This window comes from Balaenoptera acutorostrata, chromosome 12 (assembly GCF_949987535.1).
Source record: "Balaenoptera acutorostrata chromosome 12, mBalAcu1.1, whole genome shotgun sequence".
NCBI lineage: Eukaryota > Metazoa > Chordata > Mammalia > Artiodactyla > Balaenopteridae > Balaenoptera > Balaenoptera acutorostrata.
This window is the reverse complement of record NC_080075.1, coordinates 33,995,820-34,018,668: the sequence shown is the minus strand read 5'-3', so window position 1 is coordinate 34,018,668 and position 22,849 is coordinate 33,995,820. Positions and strand designations below refer to the sequence as shown.

Here is a 22,849-nt window from a genome sequence, read left to right as displayed (position 1 = left end):
TCTCTATTAAATTTTTTTAAGCAGTAGGCATAATAGCCATTACAGTCGTCCCTCACTATCCGCAGGGGATTGGTTCCAGGACCTGGGTGGATACCAAAATCTGCGGATGCTCAAGTCCCTTATTTAATGGTGTAGTATTTGCAAATAACCATCTTCCTGTATACTTTAAATCATCTCTGGATTACTTATAAATACCTAATACAATGTGAATGCTATGTAAATAGTTACAAGTACAATGTAAATGCTATGTAGATAGTTGCTGGCTTGCGGCAAATTTAAGTTTTGCTTTTTGGAACATTCTGGAATTATTTTTTTTTTTCTCCAATATTTCCAATTCTCGGTTGGTTGAATCCATGGATACAGAACCCGCGGATACCGAGGGCTGACTGTATATCAGTGCAACTACTGGCAATGTTTTTAATTCTTGAGAATTGCAGTACCCATTTTCAAATTATAAAGAAGGTAATAGAAGTATGTAAACCCCTTCATAAACCATTTAACACAAACTTGAAAATGAGGTTTTCTTAATTAGAAATGCTCTTTTTAATATAAAGGGAATATTCCCTTACTAACTGCTGACAAAAACAATACTAACTTTCCAATTGTTAAATTTAAAAATTTGCGCATGTCCTAGCAAGATTAATATTCTTTTTTTATTTTAACTGTAAGTACTACTTAATAAATCATAGATACATGATATATAATGTAATAATTCCATGTTTTAATTTCAGGTGCCTTGAATGGCTTCTAAACAATCTGATGACTCACCAGAATGTTGAACTTTTTAAAGAACTCAGGTACTTGAATTTTAAATAACTTTATTATCATTTGTTAAAGTATGCAAGACATTTTTGTATAAAGTAAAAATATATTGCTTATGAAAAAGTGAACAATTTAATGAAAGGTATCTTGACTACATCATGAATTGAAAAAAATGCTACACAAATTTCTTTTCTTTGTTGTAAATGATACAATGTATATTATGACTACTCCTTTAACCAATTTTAATGGAAAAATTCATTGCTGCTATAAAACTATAGAAAAAGGGTTACCTCACTTTTGCTGGGCTCTTAGAGAATCTAAAAGTTTATTTTAAAAACCATCTTTTCCCATTGAGAAATTACATTTGAGGAAATTGCTTTAAACTTTTTGCTAAGTTTAGTGAAATTAAATTCACAATTAAGTCGGTCTTTTGAATTAAGTTTGCTTATTAATCCTTCTTTCAACAAATAATTTCTGAATGTCTACTGTGTGTAAAGGTACTCTGTTAAGGGCTGTGAAGGAGGCAGAGGTGATTATGTCATGGTCTCTGCCCGCTAGGAGCTTATTTGTAATAATGGAGCTAACTTATCTGCCCTGGGTCTGAGAAATTCAGAGTGGGAATGAACTTTTAAAGGCCAGTAGACTATGTAGTCACTTTCAGGCTTGCAGTTCCTTGACAGTGGTGCGTCTGAGACAGGGGTACAAATGTCCCTAGGAATGTGTGGCATTCTGATGGAAATGTGCAAAACCAAAGCCTTAACACTGCATAGCTTACTGGGATGTCAATTTTAATGATTTTTGGGGGGAGGTGTGGGGAGGAGTAGGAGAGAAGTAAACATTTTTATGTTTAAATACATTGTGGAATAGAGAGAATTAAGTTTCTTTAGATTTACAAGATGAAATACAAAAATTAATAGAAATGTTATTCTTATGGCTAGCCTACTCCTGGATTCCTGGGTCCTTTCCTTTCCTCTGCCCTTAAGAGGTACTGTGGTACAAAAGTTTGAGAAGCATTATTCTACCAAAAAATCATCACCTAATGATATCAAGGCATAAACAAAGCTCTGCAGTATGTTTGGTTTAAAAGTCATTAGAAACACTTTTTCTCTTTTATAATTTCTCATTGAGCTTTTTCAAAAGGAAGATAAGTGGTCAATAAGGTCAATAAGGAAGATAGTGGTCATCTTAAAGCCCCAGATGCTCTTCTGGCTTTTTGTGGCTTAAAGGAAGGAAAGAAAAAGGAAAAAAGAAAAAACAGCTAGTGATATTATTTCCATTCTAAATTTAAACTAATACATATTTCTTGATTTTAATCTCCTTAACAGTAATAAAAACATGTTTTATGACTAAGCAATTCTCTTAAGCCTAGAGGTGAAAGATAGACTTTGAAGATATATCTCTTTCATTGAATTTTGACAAGTGTCTTTTTTTTTAATTGAATAAGGGGGAAAGAAAAAAGAGGAAGGCTGCCACTTTATCAGAGCATACTAAAACTTATCTTACTGGGACCTTGCTTTAACTTGATTAATTAGCACAGCAAAGCTCTTGTTTCCCTGTCAGTGCAAGAAAAGACCTTTCACAGCATACTGTCTGAATTAAAAGTATCCTTATGTTCAGATAGATTCTTTGTCTTGGGCAAAAAGACTGATGTAATTTTTAATTCCACATTTTCTTTTGATAAAAAAGACTTAAAGTTTTCAGTTCCACCAGGGTCTTTTAGCTTGTGCATGAAGAGAGGCTCACTACTTCTATTTTATCTTTTCTAGTATAAATGTCATGAAACAACTCATTGGTTCATCTAACTTATTTGTGATGCAAGTGGAGATGGATGTATACACAGCCCTTAAAAAGGTATTGCCATAATATGATGTGTGTAAAGATATCCCCACTGCATTGCTTATAATAGTGGAAAGCTGGAAACAGCTAGTGTCCAGTGGTAAGGGAACGATTATAAATGTGAGAAAAGTAAAAGGAAATATGCCAAAATGTTAAGAAGTCTTTATGTTTAGGGAGTTGATATCATAATTGATTTCAGTGGTATTCTTTATACTTTCCTCTCCTAAGAATACATTTCTGTTTTTTCCCAGATTTTTTTTCAACGGTTAACATGTTGTTATTTACATAATCAGAAATGTTAAATGTTTTATTTGTTTTTCAGAAATGTTTGCAAAATTGAGCTTTAGTTGAATTAATAACTTTATGATGAAGTTTTCACACGTTTTTCTAGAGAATGTTGAAATTCTTTTAAAGGTCTTTTGTACTTCAGGCATATATTTCACTTCATCCTTTTGAAAGGTTTCAACATTTTTAATATAATTTTGTTTTCATAACTCTCTGAAGAGACAAATTGGCTATTACTCTTGATCTGTAGATGGTAAAACTTAGAATTCTTACAATTGTTAAGTGGCAGGCTTGAGGCAGAACCCAGGTCTGTGAATTCTAGTCCATTGCTTTTCCCACTGCATAATTTTGCCTTTAGCCTTTTGTCCCTAGCTAACATGGGACAAAAATGTAGTTGAGTCTACACTCACAGTGTAGTTGAGTCTATACTAACGTGGTCGTGAAATCTGGGAATAGTCACCTTCTAGGTTATATCATTGGGATTGTTTGTCTTATGATAGAGATGAGACTCTATTACTATTTTTCCTCAGGGAAGTTTAGTAACTGTGTTAACCAGTCGTTAAAGGAGGGTAGACAGTCCATTTCTATCTCTGAGCCACTGGTAGTATTCATTCTTCCCCGTAATTATCGATGAATGCTTACTATGTGCCAGGCACTGCTCTAAGTATGTTACACATATTAATTCTTTTAATGTCCTGTGACATTGACATATTATCATGCTCATCTTACAAATGAAGAAATTAAGGCCCAGATTACATAGTGATGTAATTTCCCTAGCTATTAAAAGACAGGGCTAGGATTTAAAAAACAGTAATGCTCTTCATTACTCTGTATACTGTCTCAACAGCAATAAGAAACATTAAGCCAATAAGAAACTCCTTTTTCCCATATTTAATTTCTTTCCTTTATAATCTCACGTAGTATGTAGTGAAACTGAATTAATTGGTGAGTAGAATAAATTAGTATATTATATATATATGTGGTATATTATATATGTAATATAACAGTGTGTATATATTATATATATATATATAATATAATATATACACACACACACATAGAACATTTACCTTTTTAATACTATAACTACCATGTGGTTGAGACCATAAGTACTTTTCAGGGATTAGCTTATTCCTTATCATATACTCATCTAGTTTTTATCTTTGGACCATGATTAATGCCATGATGAATTTAAGACTTCTGAGCATACCATGTGATAGTTCTACTTCTTTCAATTGCTTGTAAAATGGAAATTAAATTTTTTAGATATTATGTTTTAAAGAAGCAGTTTGGTTTTACGGCGCTCTGACCGCCACAGCAACAGTCAGCTCTACCCACCACCAGAGCCTCCCATCAAGCCTCTTAGATAGCCTCATCCACCAGAGGGCAGACAGCAGAAGTAAGAAAAACTACAATCCTGCAGCCTGTGGACCAAAAACCACAGTTACAGAAAGATAGACAGGATGAAAAGGCAGAGGGCTATATACCAGATGAAGGAACAAGATAAAACCCCAGAAAAACAACTAAATGAAGTGGAGATAGGCAACCTTCCAGATAAAGAATTCAGAATAATGATAGTGAAGATGATCCAGGACCTCGGAATAAGAATGGAGGCCAAGATTGAGAAGATGCAAGAAATGATTAACAAAGACCTAGAAGAATTAAAGAACAAACAAACAGAGATGACCAATACAATAACTGAAATGAAAACTACACTAGAAGGAATCAGTAGCAGAATAACTGAGGCAGAAGAACAGATAAGTGACCTGGAAGACAGAATGGTGGAATTCACTGCTGCAGAACAGAATAAAGAAAAAAGAGTGAAAAGAAATGAAGACAGCCTAAGAGACCTCTGGGACAACATTAAACGCAACAACATTCACATTATAGGGGTCCCAGAAGGAGAAGAGAGAGAGAAAGGACCAGAGAAAATATTTGAAGAGATTATAGTTGAAAACTTCCCTAACATGGGAAAGGAATTAGCCACCCAAGTCCAGGAAGCGCAGCGAGTCCCATACAGGATAAACCTAAGGAGAAACACGCCGAGACACATAGTAATCAAAGTGGCAAAAATTAAAGACAAAGAAAAATTATTGAAAGCAACAAGGGAAAAACGACAAATAACATACAAGGGAACTCCCATAAGGTTAACAGCTGATTTCTCAGCAGAAACTCTACAAGCCAGAAGGGAGTGGCATGATATACTTAAAGTGATGAAAGGGAAGAACCTACACCAAGATTACTCTACCCGGCAAGGATCTCATTTAGATTCGATGGAGAAATCAAAAGCTTTACAGACAAGCAAAAGCTAAGAGAATTCAGCACCACCAAACCAGCTCTACAACAAATGCTAAAGGAACTTCTCTAAGTGGGAAACACAAGAGGAGAAAAGGACCTACAAAAACAAACCCAAAACAATTAAGAAAATGGTCATAGGAACATACATATCGATAATTACCTTAAACGTGAATGGATTCAATGCTCCAACCAAAAGACACAGGCTTGCTGAATGGATACAAAAACAGGACCCATATATATGCTGTCTACAAGAGACCCACTTTAGACCTAGGGACACATACAGACTGAAAGTGAGAGGATAGAAAAAGATATTCCATGCAAATGGAAATCAAAAGAAAGCTGGAGTAGCTATACTCATATCAGATAAAATAGACTTTAAAATAAAGAATGTTACAAGAGACAAGGAAGGACACTACATAATGATCAAGGGATCAATCCAAGAAGAAGATATAACAATTATAAATATATATGCACCCAACATAGGAGCACCTCAGTACATAAGGCAACTGCTAACAGCTATAAAAGAGGAACTTGACAGTAACACAATAATAGTGGGGGACTTTAACACCTCACTTACACCAATGGACACATCATCCAAAATGAAAATAAATAAGGAAACAGAAGCTTTAAATGACACAATAGACCAGATAGTTTTAATTGATATTTATAGGACATGCCATCCAAAAACAGCAGATTACACGTTCTTCTCAAGTGCGCATGGAACATTCTCCAGGATAGATCACATCTTGGGGCACAAATCAAGCCTCAGTAAATTTAAGAAAATTGAAATCATATCAAGCATCTTCTGACCACAACACTATGAGATTAGAAATCAATTACAGGGAAAAAAACGTAGAAAAGACAAACACATGGAGGCTAAACAATACTTTACTAAATAACCAAGAGATCACTGAAGAAATCAAAGAGGAAATCAAAAAATACCTAGAGAAAAATGACAATGAAAACACGACAACCGAAAACCTATGGGATGCAGCAAAAGCAGTTCTAAGAGGGAAGTTTATAGCTATACAAGCCTACCTAAAGAAACAAGAAAAATCTCAAGTAAACAATCTAACCTTACACCTAAAGAAACTAGAGAAAGGACAAACTAAACCCAAAGTTAGCAGAAGGAAAGAAATCATAAAGATCAGAGCAGAAATAAATGAAATAGAAACAAAGAAAACAATAGCAAAGATCAATAAAACTAAAAGCTGGTTCTTTGAGAAGATAAACAAAATTGATAAGCCATTAGCCAGACTCATCAAGAAAAAGAGGGAGAGGACTCAAATCAATAAAATCAGAAATGAAAAAGGAGAAGTTACAACACACTGCAGAAATACAAAGCATCCTAAGAGACTACTACAAGCAACTTTATGCCAATAAAATGGACAACCTGGAAGAAATGGACAAATTCTTAGAAAGGTATAACCTTCCAAGACTGAACCAGGAAGAATCAGAAAATATGAACAGACCAATCACAAGTAATGAAATTGAAACTGTGATTAAAAATCTTCCAACAAACAAAAGTCCTGTACCAGATGGCTTCACAGGTGAATTCTATCAAACATTTAGAGAAGAGCTAACACCTATCCTTCTCAAACTCTTCCAAAAAATTGCAGAGGAAGGAACACTCCCAAACTCATTCTATGAGGCCACCATCACCCTGATACCAAAACCAGACAAAGACACTACAAAAAAAGAAAATTACAGACCAATATCACTGATGAATATAGATGCAAAACTCCTGAACAAAATACTAGCAAACAGAATCCAACAACACATTAAAAGGATCATACACCACGATCAAGTGGGATTTATCCCAGGGATGCAAGGATTCTTCAATATACGCAAATCAATCAATGTGATACACCATATTAACAAATTGAAGAATAAAAACCATATGATCATCTCAGTAGATGCAGAAAAACCTTTTGACAAAATTCAACACCCATTTATGATAAAAACTCTCCAGAAAGTGGGCATAGAGGGAACCTACCTCAACATAATAAAGGCCATATATGACAAACCCACAGCAAACATCGTTCTCAATGGTAAAAAACTGAAAGCATTTCCTCTAAGATCAGGAACGAGACAAGGATATCCACTCTCACCACTATTATTCAACATGGTTCTGGAAGTCCTAGCCACGGCAATCAGAGAAGAAAAAGAAATAAAGGGAATACAAATTGGAGGAGAGGAGGTAAAGCTGTCACTGTTTGCGGATGACATGATACTATATATAGAGAATCCTAAAACTGCCACCAGAAAACTGCTAGAGCTAATTAAGAATATGGTAAAGTTGCAGGATACAAAATTAATGCACAGAAATCTCTTGCATTCCTATACACTAATGATGAAAAATCTGAAAGAGAAATTATGGAAACACTCCCATTTACCATTGCAACAAAAAGAATAAAATACCTAGGAATAAACCTACCTAGGGAGACGAAAGACCTGTATGCACAAAACTATAAGACACTGATGAAAGAAATTAAAGATGATACCAACAGATGGAGAGATATACCATGTTCTTGGATTGGAAGAATCAACATTTTGAAAATGAGTATACTACCCAAAGCAATCTACAGATTCAATGCAATCCCTATCAAATTACCAATGGCATTTTTTACAGAGCTAGAACAAATCATCTTAAAATTTGTATGGAGACACAAAAGACCCCGAATAGCCAAAGCAGTCTTGAGGGAAAAAAACGGAGCTGGAGGAATCAGACTCCCTGACTTCAGACTATACTACAAAGCTACAGTAATCAAGACAATATGGTACTGGCACAAAAACAGAAACATAGATCAATGGAACAAGATAGAAAGCCCAGAGATAAACCCATGCACCTATGGTCAACTGATCTGTGACAAAGGAGGCAAAGATACACAATGGAGAAAAGACAGTCTCTTCAATAAGTGGTGCTGGGAAAACTGGACAGGTACATGTAAAAGAATGAAATTAGAATACTCCCTAACACCATACACAAAAATAAACTCAACATGGATTAGAGACCTAAATGTAAGACTGGACACTATAAAACTCTTAGAGGAAAACATAGGAAGAACACTCTTTGATATAAATCACAGCAAGATCTTTTTTGATCCACCTCCTAGAGTAATGGAAATAAAAACAAAAATAAACAAATGGGACCTAATGAAACTTCAAAGCTTTTGCACAGCAAAGGACACCATAAACAAAGAAGACATACAGACGGCCATGAAGCACATGAAAAGATGCTCAACATCACTAATTATTAGAGAAATGCAAATCAAAACTACAATGAGGTATCACCTCACACCAGTTAGAATGGGCATCATCAGAAAATCTACAAACAAGAAATGCTGGAGAGGGTGTGGAGAAAAGGGAACCCTCTTGCACTGTTGGTGGGAATGTAAATTGATACAGCCACTATGGAGAACAGTATGGAGGTTCCTTTAAAAAACTAAAAATAGAATTACCATATGACCCAGCAATCCCACTACTGGGTATATACCCAGAGAAAACCATAATTCAAAAAGACACATGCACCCCAATGTTCATTGCAGCACTATTTACAATAGCCAGGTCATGGAAGCAACCTAAATTTGCCCATCGACAGACGAATGGATAAAGAAGTTGTGGTACATATATACAGTGGAATATTACTCAGCCATAAAAAGGAACGAAATTGAGTCATTTGTTGAGACGTGGATGGATCTAGAGACTGTCATACAGAGCGAAGTAAGTCAGAAAGAGAAAAACAAATATCATATATTAACGCATGTATGTGGAACCTAGAAAAATGGTACAGATGAGCCAGTTTGCAGGGCAGAAGTTGAGACACAGATGTAGAGAACGGACATATGGACACCAAGGGGGGAAAACTGCGGTGGGGTAGGGATGGTGGTGTACTGAATTGGGCGATTGGGATTGACCTGTATACACTGATGTGTATAAAATTGATGCCTAATAAGAACCTGCGGTATAAAAAAACAAACAAAACAACTAATACTAAACTTTCATTGGGTTATTTGTATGGAAATATGTTAATATAAATATTTCAGACATTACATGAAATTTCTAAAAATCTTAAAAAAAAACAGAGGTATAAACTCTTAGGTATAAAGTAAGCTACAAGGATACATCATACAATATGGGGGATATAGCCAATATTTTATAAAAACTGTAAATGGAGTATAACCTTTAAAAATTGTGAATTACTACATTGTACACCTGAAATTTATATAGTGTTATAAACCAACTATACCTCAATAAAAATATTTAATTAAATTTTTAAAATATATTAAAAAATAAAAGTACTAGTTACACTAAAATTAATTAAATCAGAAAACAAAATTCCTAAAATTTAGAATATCTAAACATCTATATAGATATATAGCTATATCTAGATATGTACATAGAGAGATATGATAATTTTGGTGCTATATATTTTTTGGTAGAGAAGGATTATCAGTTGAGCATCAAAATTGAATACAATAAAGTGAAACTGGAAAATGAAAAAAATAGTAAATAAAAATTATACATTTAAAAAAAGAGAGAGAGAAAGAGAGAAGAAGGAAGAAAGGAAAAAAGGAAGAAGGAAGGAAGGAAGGGAGGGACGGAATGAAAGAAAAGAAAGAAAGAAAGGAGGAAAGAGAAAGGAAAAATTTGTTCTACTCGAGCTTGTCTCCTAGGAGCTATTATGCATATTAGATCACCAGGATAAGAATGTACCAAGCTCTTTCAAGGAAATTGATGGCCACCAGATACAATTTAAAATATATAATAAAGATCAATGGACAAATTTTATTAAGCATATATTATGTACAAAGCAGTGGGTACTGAGAAGAAAATAAAAGTGTGAAACACAGTTCCTGTCATTCTATATTTCATAAGCTTGCCTTAAATAATAGACAAGCACACCCTTAAAAAGTAACTGAAAACCAACCTATGCTGTATAGCATGTGACTAAAAAGAGATTCAAATGCCATAGGAAATATATGAGAAAGAGAGGACATAGAAGGGGCATAGAAGTGGTTTATGGAATAAAGATGAAAGAGCAGGAAAACAGAAAACCACAAGGTAAGAGGGTTACTTAAGCAATGCTGAGGTATTGGGAAAATATAAGGTTCCCTGGGGTCAACTGTAAACCATTTTGCTGGAGATGAAGATTACAAGTATAATAAAAAAAGGGAGGGAGATTCAAGAGGGAAGAGATATGGGAACATATGTATATGTATAACTGATTCACTTTGTTTTAAAGCAGAAACTAACACACCATTGTAAAGCAATTATACGTCAATAAAGATGTTAAAAAAAAAAATTCCTCTAGGGACTCTGCAGTGGAATGCATATAAGAGGTGCTCAATAAATACCTGGTAAACAAAAAAATTAAAAAAAAATAAAATAAATAAATAGGCAGTTTGAAAATGTAAAATCATAAACTAAATGAAGTCTTGTAATTTTTTTAATTTATTTTTTTAACCTAGTGGATGTTCCTTCAACTTGTGCCTTCTTGGAATGGATCTTTAAAACAGCTTTTGACTGAAACAGATGTCTGGTTTTCTAAGAGGAGAACAGGTATGCCTGAAATTTTTATTGAGAACTTGTCTTTTTTGTTTTAAATTGAAATTTAATCAAAATCAGGCCCTGATAAACCTAGGGGATTTTAGAGCTGGAGAGGACCTTAGCAGTGATCTAATTCAACTCCTCATTTACACTGAGAAAATTGAGACTGGATAAAACAGATATAGAAAAAACAAAATTTTAATGGCCCTCAGATGCAAGGAAGTGGATAAAAATCATAATCCTTAGTTCACGATTTTCGTAGTTCACTGGCATTTTTGGTCCACGCATGGCCACCTTTTTCATTTTTTTAAATTATGTATTGAACCTCAGTGAACTAATCTTTAAGTACTAGAACATTAATAACTTCAGTCTGCTCATGTGCTTCTTTCCTATTGTGTCCCTCTGACTTTGCTTTTAAAAAATGTTAAATGTTTAATGTTATGGCATTTTGCACGTCTTAACATGAATGCGTGACATAGTGATGTGCTGGTAAGCTGCCTCTCTGAAAAAATAATCACTTATTTGTAGCATTTTTTTAAATTTTCATGATACAAATTCTCCCAGCGTGACTAATTTCAGGCTACTAACGTGACATCACCGAATGTGGAGTTGGGAAGAAATGCATACCATCAGCTCCTGTGAGCCGGCACAAGCCAGATCCAGCACACCACTGGACAATATATCATCCTGTTGTTTTGTTACTGAACTATTTCATATTGTGGTATTGATTTTCATTTCCTTGAAAACTAAAGAGATTGAACACCTGTTTGTGTGTTTATCGGCCATATGTTTCTTCTGTGAAATGTCTGTTCAGGTTTTTTTCCTATTTTAATATTGTATTTGTCTTTTCTTACTGATTTGTCGGCATTCTTTATATATTCTTGATTCTTTGTCATAAGTGTGTGTTGCATTTATGTTTCAGTTTGTAGTTTTTTACTTTTCTGAACGTATCTTTTGATGAATAGAGGTTCTTATATTAAAATTTAGTGCTCTTTTTCTCTTGTTTAAATAAATTTTGAGAATTATTTTATGTAGTGAGATTTACTAGCTAATTATTTTTCCTTCAAGCTCATGAACCAAAAATGTGTAAATGACTATATCAGTAAAATCTATAACTTGATTTGCTTGAAGAACAAAATGCTAAACTTCTATGTTAAATTATACTTTAGAGCTACATTATGGCATTTAAAGAGGGATTTGAGAAATTATAAAGGAAAAAAGTAGAGGAAAAAATTTAACTTAAAAAACAGAGATAAAAGCTGAAAAAGATAAGGACGGTGGAGAAGCTAAAAAGGCAAAGGGGGTCTTCCGTGGTGGTCTAGTGGGTAAGACTCCATGCTCCCAGTGCAGGGGGGGCCTGGGTTAGATCCCTGGTCGGGGAACTAGATCCCACATGCCGCAACTAAGACCCAGCAAAGCCAAAATAAATAAATAACTATTTTGGGGGGGGGGGTGGACAAAGGGACTCAATGGAAACAATAGATGTTAGGTAAATGTTGACATAAATTTATGCTCATTTGAGCTCCAGTTGGATTAACTGCAGCAGTCCATCAAGAGAGAAATTATTCTGTAGCCTAAGTGGCAGAAACTAGAATAAGAAGCTGTGGTCCCCTTCTGGTTTTCCCACTCCAGGCTCTCCATCCCAGCCTCAGTAGTGTAAAAGTATACATTTTAAGATAACTTTTCAGGGAAACATTTATTGCATAAGGCAAAATGTATGTCTGATGCTCTTGTTTTTCAGTGAGGACTTTATAAGTTGTTTTTCAGTGAGGACTTTATAGGTTTATTTCATACAGTTTTTAAATTATAAAAGTGATGAATACTCAGGAAATAAGACCAAAAAATCACTCGTGGTCCCCTCACCCACTGTATTTTAGTATATTCCTCTTAGGTTTTCTTAATTATTTGACTTTTCAGATATATATGGGTCAGGGCCATCAGAACAATAGAAATTTAGGAATTTTTCTGCATAATTATATGTAGGGATTGCTTCTTTTATTTACTATCCTTAATAGCAACAAGGCTGAGTCCACTGCCATGGGTATACCTTGTAATAGAGAACAGGCTAGGGATTATGTACAAGTCTCTACTTGATAGCAGTAACTCCAGATCTTTCCTTCCCACTCATGAAAGCATATTAGAATGCAACTGAGAGTATTTTTAGAAATAACCTTAAATTCTCCCTAAAAGAAAAGATTGATAAACTTGAATTATTTTAACAATAAATACTACCCTTGTGTTGCAAATCCATGGCTACAATGTCTTTGTATCTTATTTTGTATTTTAATAGAGAATTAATGTATTAACTAGTGTTCATCACATGTAACTAAAGCATAAATTAGAAAGATCCCAAGAAATGTTCCATGTCCTGTGTATCTTGTGAAGACCCTTGAGTGAGGCATCTGGGCTCTAGAGTTCCACTGAAGTGGTGGGATTCTGGAAAGATACCTGAACCCTAACCACCATTCTCAAGCCTTCTTTTCCCACCTTGCTGCGCTGTAAGCTCCAAACTCCAGAAAGGTGTCAGTTGAATTCCCAGCCCAAGGGTCTAATTAGGACCAAAGTTAATTTCCTGGGGCTTTTTTCTAAATCTCCCCAAGTTTTTTATCTACACACCCAAAGTTTATAAAATCCTTGAAAACTTTGAAACTAGCTTATTTGTATTCTAATAGACGTGTGTGTGTGTGTGTGTGTGTCCCTGCCCATAAAAACATGTAGGAATAAATAAATTGATTTGAAAAGAATGGGTATTTAATTTAAGCTGTCTTTTTGTTTTCTTTTACAGATTTTGAAGGTATGACCTTCCTTGAAACTGAGCAAGGAAAACCATTTGTGTCAGTATTCAGACATTTAAGGTTACAGTATATTATCAGTGATTTGGCCTCTGCGAGAATTATCGAACAAGATTCTCTAGTACCTTCAGGTAAGAACATGATGAAATTATGATTTTAAGTAATATCTTTCTGATTATAATAGTAATATCATAGGAAAAAATAATGAGGAAAATAGAAATTATCCTTAATTCCAATAAGGTATACATTTTTATACCAAAGCAGAATCATACCATATAGATTATTTTCTGTGTTCACATTATATATTGTGAGTATTTTCCCATATCATTAAATACTCTTCAGAAAAAATAGCTATATAGTATTCTATAATGTGTGTGTTCTTTAATCTGCTTAACCAGTACACTATTTTGGACTAGACTTTCAAAAGACTTTTGAAAAAAAAATAAATTAATTAAATAAAATAAAAAAGACTTTTGAAGTACTATTTAGAGGTCAACTGCTTTTTCTATTAATACTCCTTAAATTTGCTATTTTCTGTTTTTTTTTCTTATCCTACTTAAGACTTTGTGTCAAAGCAAATGTAATATCTTTGCCAATTAAAATTTTAAAATTTTGAAACAATTACTGATTTAATTTTTTAAGTTAAGTATCTAGTGCTTGTGTAGGATTAAGTTTAGTACTATATTTGCATTTAAGAAACAGAAAATAGAATTTGTTTGAAGATTGACTTGTAAATTTGTATAGATTTGTCTGAAAGTTGTAATTTTTTTGACACCTCAGTTTTTAATATAGCTGTGTTTATAGATTTAAATTATTACTGAAATCTGTAATTTATTTACAAAAGTATTGAATGGAAAACAAACCCAGAGTTAACATTTCTGGTAGTTTTAAAATAATGCAGTTTTTATAAAATCACTCTAGGCAGGTTTATAGACAGTGGTTTTTTGGTTAATTTTGTATAAATCATTTGTATTACGTTTGTGTGGGTCGTGGGTCTGGGGGTTTTTTGTTGTTTGTTTGTTTGTTTGTTTTTTAAGTCACAGTTTCTCTTGAAGTTTATGTTCCCTTATAGTATAGCAGTTCTGTAATAGTTTTAGTATGTGTTATACACCAGACCCTAGCAATGGTGTAATATTAGATGCCAAGGCCTATTACGTACTCCCACTCTAATCATACTTGCTTTTAAGGCTCTCTAGAAATGAATTTTGAAAGAGGTTAAAAAATAAAGTCTGTTCTAAAGTAGTTTAATTTAGGTGTTTTCTGTGACGCAAGTGGATAAGCTTTATATTTTTGGAATGCAAATGGGTACAAGTATTTCTAGTCTGAAATATTTTATTTAGTATAAAATTAAAAAGAATTTATATCCTAAATTTCTGACCAGATTTCAGCCATTTTTTTTCCTGACCTAAAATTACAGTAGAGGGCATTTTTTTTTCCTTTTAGAATATAAATGGACAAATAGTTTTTCCTATATATCCAAATTAAAGTTATCATTTCAAAAGCAGAGTATAAATTAAAATTATATCCCACGCTGTTTGTGAGAGGGCAGAAAGTGGCCACATAGCTCACGTTTTTAAGGTACACTGGTAAATGCTCTCAATAGGAATGTATCCTAGATTTGAAATAAATGAAAATAATTTCAATCACTTAGCTAAAATTGACTGATCATTTTTCAGAAATAGTGCCGAACACGTGTTAACATTATGCAAAGTTATGCATTCAGTAATCTGGGGAATTTTAATGCATACATTTTGATCATCTTTAGGTCAGGATTAAATTCAAATAGAAATTAAAATAGAAAAAATTAAATTAAAATTAAAATTTTAATAGAAATATGTTTAATTCCAAATTAAATCAGGATTTTGTATAGAAGCATTGTATTTTAGGATTTAACTCTGTCAAGCACAGTTGATTCCATTATATCATGGAATTAGATTTACATTAGGTCAGATTATGTGTGTTTCATTCCATGCTTTCATTGTCATACTTCCCTTCCCTTTGATACCTCTGACCTCTCTTGTTGCCATTCCTCCCTGACGTTTCTCTTATGTCCTCTCATGTCTTCCATCTCTTCTCTCCATTTATTTTGCTCTCCCAGAAGAGACTATTTTCCCTCTGTAGAGGACTTTCTGTCTCTTAAGACACCCTGCTAATAAAGGGTTAGGAGGCCAGATAGTAATGGGCCCAGCCCCCTCAGTGCCCTTTCCAAATCATTGTTGCATATGATTCAACTCACCCTCTATTCTTTCTCTTCTGATCCCTAGTCATTCTTCCACATTCATTAAGACTTGGGCACTTAATTTCTGTCTGCCTCTCTACCTCTGTTCAGTAACATAATGTGTCCATATTATCATTCCATTAAGTACCCTAGCCTCCTAGTAATTTGACCTCAACTCCTGTAACATTTATCTTTGCTGATCATTAAGCACTTGCCACCTATGAACCTTGTTGTAACCCAGAATTTCTCAGCATGAGAAATCCAGTAGTTTGCAAGCTATAACCTTCTAGCATGTTCATAGTCTCATTCCTTTTACACTGTTGTTTGCTTTCCAATCCGTTTTTTTAAATAAATAAATTTATTTGTTTATTTATTTATTTATTTATTTTTGGCTGAGTTGGGTCTTTGTTGCTGCGCGTGGGCTTTCTCTAGTTGCGGTAAGCGGGGGCTACTCTTCATTGTGGTACGTGGGCTTCTCATACACTCCCATTTACCATTGCAACAAAAAGAATAAAATATCTAGGAATAAACCTACCTAAGGAGACAAAAGACCTGTATGCAGAAAATTATAAGACACTGATGAAAGAAATTAGAGATGATACAAATAGATGGAGAGATATACCATGTTCTTGGATTGGAAGAATCAACATTGTGAAAATGACTCTACTACCCAAAGCAATCTACAGATTCAGTGCAATCCCTATCAAACTACCACTGGCATTTTTCACAGAACTAGAACAAAAAATTTCACAGTTTGTATGGAAACACAAAAGACCCCGAATAGCCAAAGCAAGCTTGAGAACGAAAAATGGAGCTGGAGGAATCAGGCTCCCTGACTTCAGACTATACTACAAAGCTACAGTAATCAAGACAGTTTGGTACTGGCACAAAAACAGAAACATAGATCAATGGAACAGGATAGAAAGCCCAGAGATAAACCCACGCACATATGGTCACCTTATCTTTGATAAAGGAGGCAAGCATATAAAGTGGAGAAAAGACAGCCTCTTCGATAAGTGGTGCTGGGAAAACTGGACAGGTACATGTAAAAGTATGAAATTAGAACACTCCCTAACACCATACACAAAAATAAACTCAAAATGGATTAAAGACCTAAATGTAGGGCCAGACACTATCAAACTCTTAGAGGAAAACATAGGCAGAACACTGTATGACATAAATCACAGCAAGATCCTTTTTGACCCAGCTCCTGGAGAAATGGAAATAAAAACAAAAATAAACAAATGGGACCTAATGAAACTTAAAAGCTTTTGCACAGCAAAGGAAACCATAAACAAGACCAAAAGACAACCCTCAAAATGGGAGAAAATATTTGCAAATGAAGCAACTGACAGAGGATTAATCTCCAAAATTTACAAGCAGCTCATGCAGCTCAATAACAAAAAAACAAACAACCCAATCCAAAAATGGGCAGAAGACCTAAACAGACATTTCTCCAAAGAAGATATACAGATTGCCAACAAACACATGAAAGAATGCTCAACATCATTAATCATTAGAGAAATGCAAATCCAAACTACAATGAGATATCATCTCACACCAGTCAGAATGGCCATCATCAAAAAATCTAGAAACAGTAAATGCTGGAGAGGGTGTGGAGAAAAGGGAACACTCTTGCACTGTTGGAGGGAATGTAAATTGATACTGCCACAATGGAGAACAGTATGGAGGTTCCTTAAAAAACTAAAAATAGAATTACCATATGACCCAGCAATCCCACTACTGGGCATATACCCTGAGAAAACCATAATTCAAAAAGAGTCATGTACCAAAATGTTCATTGCAGCTCTATTTACAATAGCCAGGACATGGAAGCAACCTAAGTGTCCATCATCGGATGAATGGATAAAGAAGATGTGGCACATATATACAATGGAATATTACTCAGCCATAAAAAGAAACGAAATTGAGTTATTTGTAGTGAGGTGGATGGACCTAGAGTCTGTCAGACAGAGTGAAGTAAGTCAGAAAGAAAAAAACAAATACAGTATGCTAACACATATATATGGAATCTAAGGGGGGAAAAAAATGTCATGAAGAACCTAGTGGCAAGACGGGAATAAAGACACAGACCTACTAGAGAATGGACTTCAGGATATGGGGAGGGGGAAGGGTAAGATGTGACAGAGAGAGTGGCATGGACATATATACATTACCAAACGTAAAATAGATAGCTAGTGGGAAGCAACCGCATAGCACAGGGAGATCAGCTCTGTGCTTTGTGACCACCTAGAGGTGTGGGATAGGGAGGGCGGGAGGGAGGGAAATGCAAGAGGGAAGAGATATGGGAACATATGTGTATGTATAACTGATTCACTTTGTTATAAAGCAGAAACTAACACACCATTGTAAAGCAATTATACTCCAATAAAGATGTTTAAAAAATAAATAAATAAATTTATTTATTTTTGGCTGAGTTGGGTCTTTGTTGCTGCGCGTGGGCTTTCTCTAGTTGCGGTAAGCAGGGGCTACTCTTCATTGCAGTACAGGGGCTTCTCATTGCGGTGGCTTCTCTTGTAGAGCACAGGCTCTAGGCATGCGGTCTTCAGTAGTTGTGTCGTGCAGGCTCTAGAGTGCAGGCTCAGTAGTTGTGGCGCACAGGCTTAGTTGCTCCGCTGCATGTGGGATCTTCCCCGACCAGGGCTCAAAGCCGTGTCCCCTGCATTGGCAGGCGGATTCTTAACCACTGCACTACCAGGGAAGCCCTCCAGTCCGTTTTAAGCCCTCCATTTTCTGCCAGTCTTCCAAACCTCCTGCCTTTTCTTCCTTTCAGGCCTGGATTTCATGTTAGATCATCTGGACCACTCTCTTTCACAGTTGCTTTCAACTCTTTGTCCTTCTACTTTACAAAATTCTAAAACTAAATTAAACCTTCTTTGTTTCTATACCCTCTACTCTGTGCTGAGTACTGCTCCAGAGCATTCTATAACTTTTGTATTGGTGCCACTGCAAACTCATATTTCAATGCTAAGCCTGGACCTTGGGACTCCTTATATACTACTACTTTTACTTGGTCATTCCTCTTTTTCATTTGCTTCAGGAATTATATATCAAACCTCTGCCACTCTGTTCAAGCTTCCTCTCCAATAACCTCGCTGTCAGTATGGGAACTCTCCTTCTATTTTTTTATATAAATTCTCCTTTAAATTTTTATATAAATTTTATATAAATTTATAAGGGCTTCCCTGGTGGCGCAGTGGTTGAGAGTCTGCCTGCCAATGCAGGGGACACGGGTTCGAGCCCTGGTCTGGGAAGATCCCACATGCTGCGGAGCGACTGGGCCCGTGAGCCACAATTACTGAGCCTGCGCGACTGGAACCCGTGCTCCACAACAAGAGAGGCCGCGATAGTGAGAGGCCCACGCACCGTGATGAAGAGTGGCCCCCACTTGCCGCAACTAGAGAAAGCCCTTGTACAGAAACGAAGACCCAACACAGCCATAAATAAATAAATAAATATTAAAAAAAATTTCCCTTCTTAAAAAAAAAAAATTTATAAATTTTTCCAAGGTAATCAGGCAAAAATTTGTTTAGATTCCTGGGCTTCTTCACCTGTCCTTCCTGTCCTGTCCCAGAGGTTGAGGTGCTCCCTCCCTGTTCAAGCCAACCTTCTACTGTGTTCATAATCCTGTCACTTCCTGTTTATTATGGAATTTTGCACTGTCATTTAATAATCTGTATCTTCAACCCCCTCCTGTTCTCCCTCAGCTTATAAGTGTGGTCAAATCTCTCATTAAAAAACAAAACAAATCCCTCCCTCCCCCTGCGCCTCGGCCCCCGGTCTTGACCCTGAGTCCCCTTCATGGTAACTGCTCCTGTCCCTTATAATCACCTTCTTCAGAGTTGCTGTCTCCATCTCCTTACCTTTCAGTCATTCCTCAACCCACTTCAGTCTGTCTTTGGCCCCACTATTTCACTGAAACTTTCTAGCAAAAGTTAGGTTTGTCCTGTTTGTAAAATCTAGTGGCCTCATGTTAGTCTTATTTTAACTTCTCTAGCATTTTATATCATGGTTTGTTAGTTTTTTTCTTGAAATTCTTACAGTACTACCTTAGTTTAGAAATACTGTACTCTCCTGATTCTTTTCCTGTCTCTCTGACCATTCCTTCTCTTTTTCTTTTGTAAGCTTCTCTTACTCTGCCCACCTCTTAACTTCCTGAGGGTGCCCTTAGCGCATCATTGATCTTTTCATTCTATATAGTGTCCCAGAGTGATTTCCTTCATTCATATGACTTACTGAAAGATTCTAGTTCTGACCTCTCCCCTGGGTTTCATACTTGAATATCCAGCTGTTACTAGCCATCTGTAAATTGCTTCAGTTCATCTATTGAAAACAGTACTTATGGGCCTCCCTGGTGGCGCAGTGGTTAAGAAGCTGCCTGCCAATGCAGGGGACACGGGATCGAGCCCTGGTCGGGGAAGACCCTGCATGCCGCGGAGCAACTAAGCCCGTGTGCCACAACTACTGAGCCTGCGCTGTACAACCCCCGAGCCACAACTGCTGAGTCCCGTGTGCCACAACTACTGAAGCCTGTGCACCTAGAGCCCGTGCTCCGCAACAAGAGAAGCCACCGCAATGAGAAGCCTGCGCACCGCAACAAAGAGTAGCCCCCGCTCGCCGCAACTAGAGAAAGCACGCACGCAGCAATGAAGACCCAACACAGCCAAAAATAAATAATAAATAAATACATAAATTCTTTAAAAAAAAAAACAAAACAGTACTTATATCTTTCCCCTCCAGCTCTAGTCCCTGCGTTCTTTTTTCTTCCCATGTTCGCTTATCAGTCATCAACATTAATAACCCACCCAGCCTCACAAAAATGGCAGAATCCTGCAAGTCATCCTGTCCTCCTCAAACTCTTTTCCTCCACATCCATTCACCATGTCCTATAGATTTTTTCCCTAGATAATTCTCAAACTCACCTCATTTTTTTGCCTGCTACCACTTCCTTGTTAAGACATCATCATCTCTTTCTAGATTACCGTAGTACAGAATATATCTGTGTCCTGGTTGGACTGTATGTTTTTCATCTTTTCCTCTCAGGTACATAGTACAGTGCTTGACAGGTAGTAGGCACTCAGTTTGTGTGAACTAAAATCATTTTCTGAAACATACTAACTTACATATGGCCTATTACTGTATTTACTCTATCAGATAAGTTTAGGTTGTAGCTCCTAACCTAAGAACCTTAAATGGGAGGAGGAAAAGTAAACAAATATGTGTAGATTCTTCACAGTGTCCCAGGTAATATGCCAGATTATACATTTAACACCTATTATGTAACATAATCTTTGAAATTATCAAGGCAGTTGTTCCCATTTTATAGTTGAAGTATTACTATCCTGTCATACAGCTAGTGAGAAGCAGAGCTCAAATGCAACCCCAAGTCTTTCCTGTTCTAAAGCCCTTATTTTTTTTTGGCTACATCTTACTTAAAAGAAATCCACTATGTTTAATCTCTTCAAGTTTGCATATCCAATTGCAGAAACTTAAGCAGTAACTTTGAATCACCATTCTTTTGAATATGTTTAATTTTTTGGCTTTTGATAACAAAGTAATGAAATAGATTTATTCCCTTACTTTGTATTGTGGGCAAGAAAATGGGTATTGTAACCTTTTATATCAGGAATTACTGTTGTGGGAATAATGGGGAAACTTAATGCTTAATAGTTTTGTAAATTCAATAGAGATGATAATTGTTAAAGCAGTATGAATTTTATGAAAATAAGTTGCTTAAAATGAAAAGGTATATAAATTCATGTAATTAGTTTTATTGAGAAATACTGTACTCAGTAAATTTGTCATCTTTTGGAACTAGATTTTTAGGTTATTATACATGAAGATCTTTGAGACGAGCTTCTCCATAATTTTATACTAATATACCTAGATGCTCTGTACAAAATATTCTTTTATCCAGATAGGAATTTTTTATTATGTAGACTGTCCTTCACCTTCATGATCTAATTCTGACTTAACGTGTTTCATATAACATTCAACCTGTAGGCTGTTTTTTGCTATATGCTTTACTGGTTGTGAGTAGATTTTTGTATGTGTATATACCTGAATATACACTGTTTCTTTCATTTAAATAGTAAAACCAGGCAAATTCGGGGCATATCTTATCTTCCTGTTTGTGTTTTAAAGTTTTGTAAATCTAAGACATTTAGATTTTCAAATAGTATACTTTTGGAGACCCCCTTCCCCATATCCTTTGTATAAGACAAGAGACATGATCTAAATAAACTCATTCTGACTTATTTATTCTATTAGAAAAGTACTGTGTTTACATTCAAAACTGCTGTCGATTAGATCTGCAGCTGCTGATTTATAGCACTGTCAAATGCTACTTTGATGTGCCCATTCTGAGTTTTTGTTTTGTATTTTGGTCTGATAAAGTTTAAAAGTGCTTAAATTTGTTTTTACTGAGTGGAAGTTTCTTGAAGGCACTTTTTCAGAATCTTTTCACTGAACACTAACTCTGCCAAAAAGGATTCTGGCAAACTCTGCCTAGTGTATCTGTGTTTTGGGAGATACGTCTGCATATAATCATATTAAAAACTCTGTATAAGGCAAATTGTTTCACTTATTTTTATCCCATGTTTTTCAATCTCATTTTATCAGATTTCCCCCTGTGTATCAACTGTCAACATTGCATTTGAACTAGTGGTTCTAGTGACTTATTTTGGGGCTGCTGCTACTGGATGAACTACCAGTGACCAAAAGATTTCTAGTTTGACTTTTTACTCTTTTAGATTAAGGCAAGAAAGGAGGGACAAAAATGTGTACCCACGTTTTTAACTTGTTAAAAATGCTTTCAGGGAATTCCCTGGTAGTCCAGTGGTTAGGATTCGGTGCTTTCACTGCCGAGGCCTAGGTTCAGTCTCTGGTCAGGAAACTAAGATCCTGCAAGCCAGGCGGCGCAGCCAAAAAAAAAATGCTTTTAGTTTTAAAGGAGTTTATTCAAAGTTGTTGAAACTAAATTTTAAAACATTTTCATGGGATATAGCTTATATGATATTTGAGAATATGAATGTGTAACCCTTTCATTCCATTTTTATAAATGAATCATGAAAAGCCATATTCTATC

The 22,849-nt window shown here is 35.4% G+C and overlaps 1 protein-coding gene across 1 annotated transcript in view; it reads left to right on the top strand.

The window, feature by feature from the left end:
- The window catches only part of GMCL1 (germ cell-less 1, spermatogenesis associated), a 55,344-nt gene that overhangs the window by 12,196 nt on the left and 20,299 nt on the right, over positions 1–22,849 (top strand). Inside the window, exons 6-9 of the mRNA XM_057558440.1 lie at positions 732–797; positions 2,529–2,613; positions 10,653–10,743; positions 13,517–13,654. Coding sequence (XP_057414423.1) covers positions 732–797; positions 2,529–2,613; positions 10,653–10,743; positions 13,517–13,654 — 380 coding nt within the window. The remainder of the gene's footprint in view (positions 1–731; positions 798–2,528; positions 2,614–10,652; positions 10,744–13,516; positions 13,655–22,849) is intronic.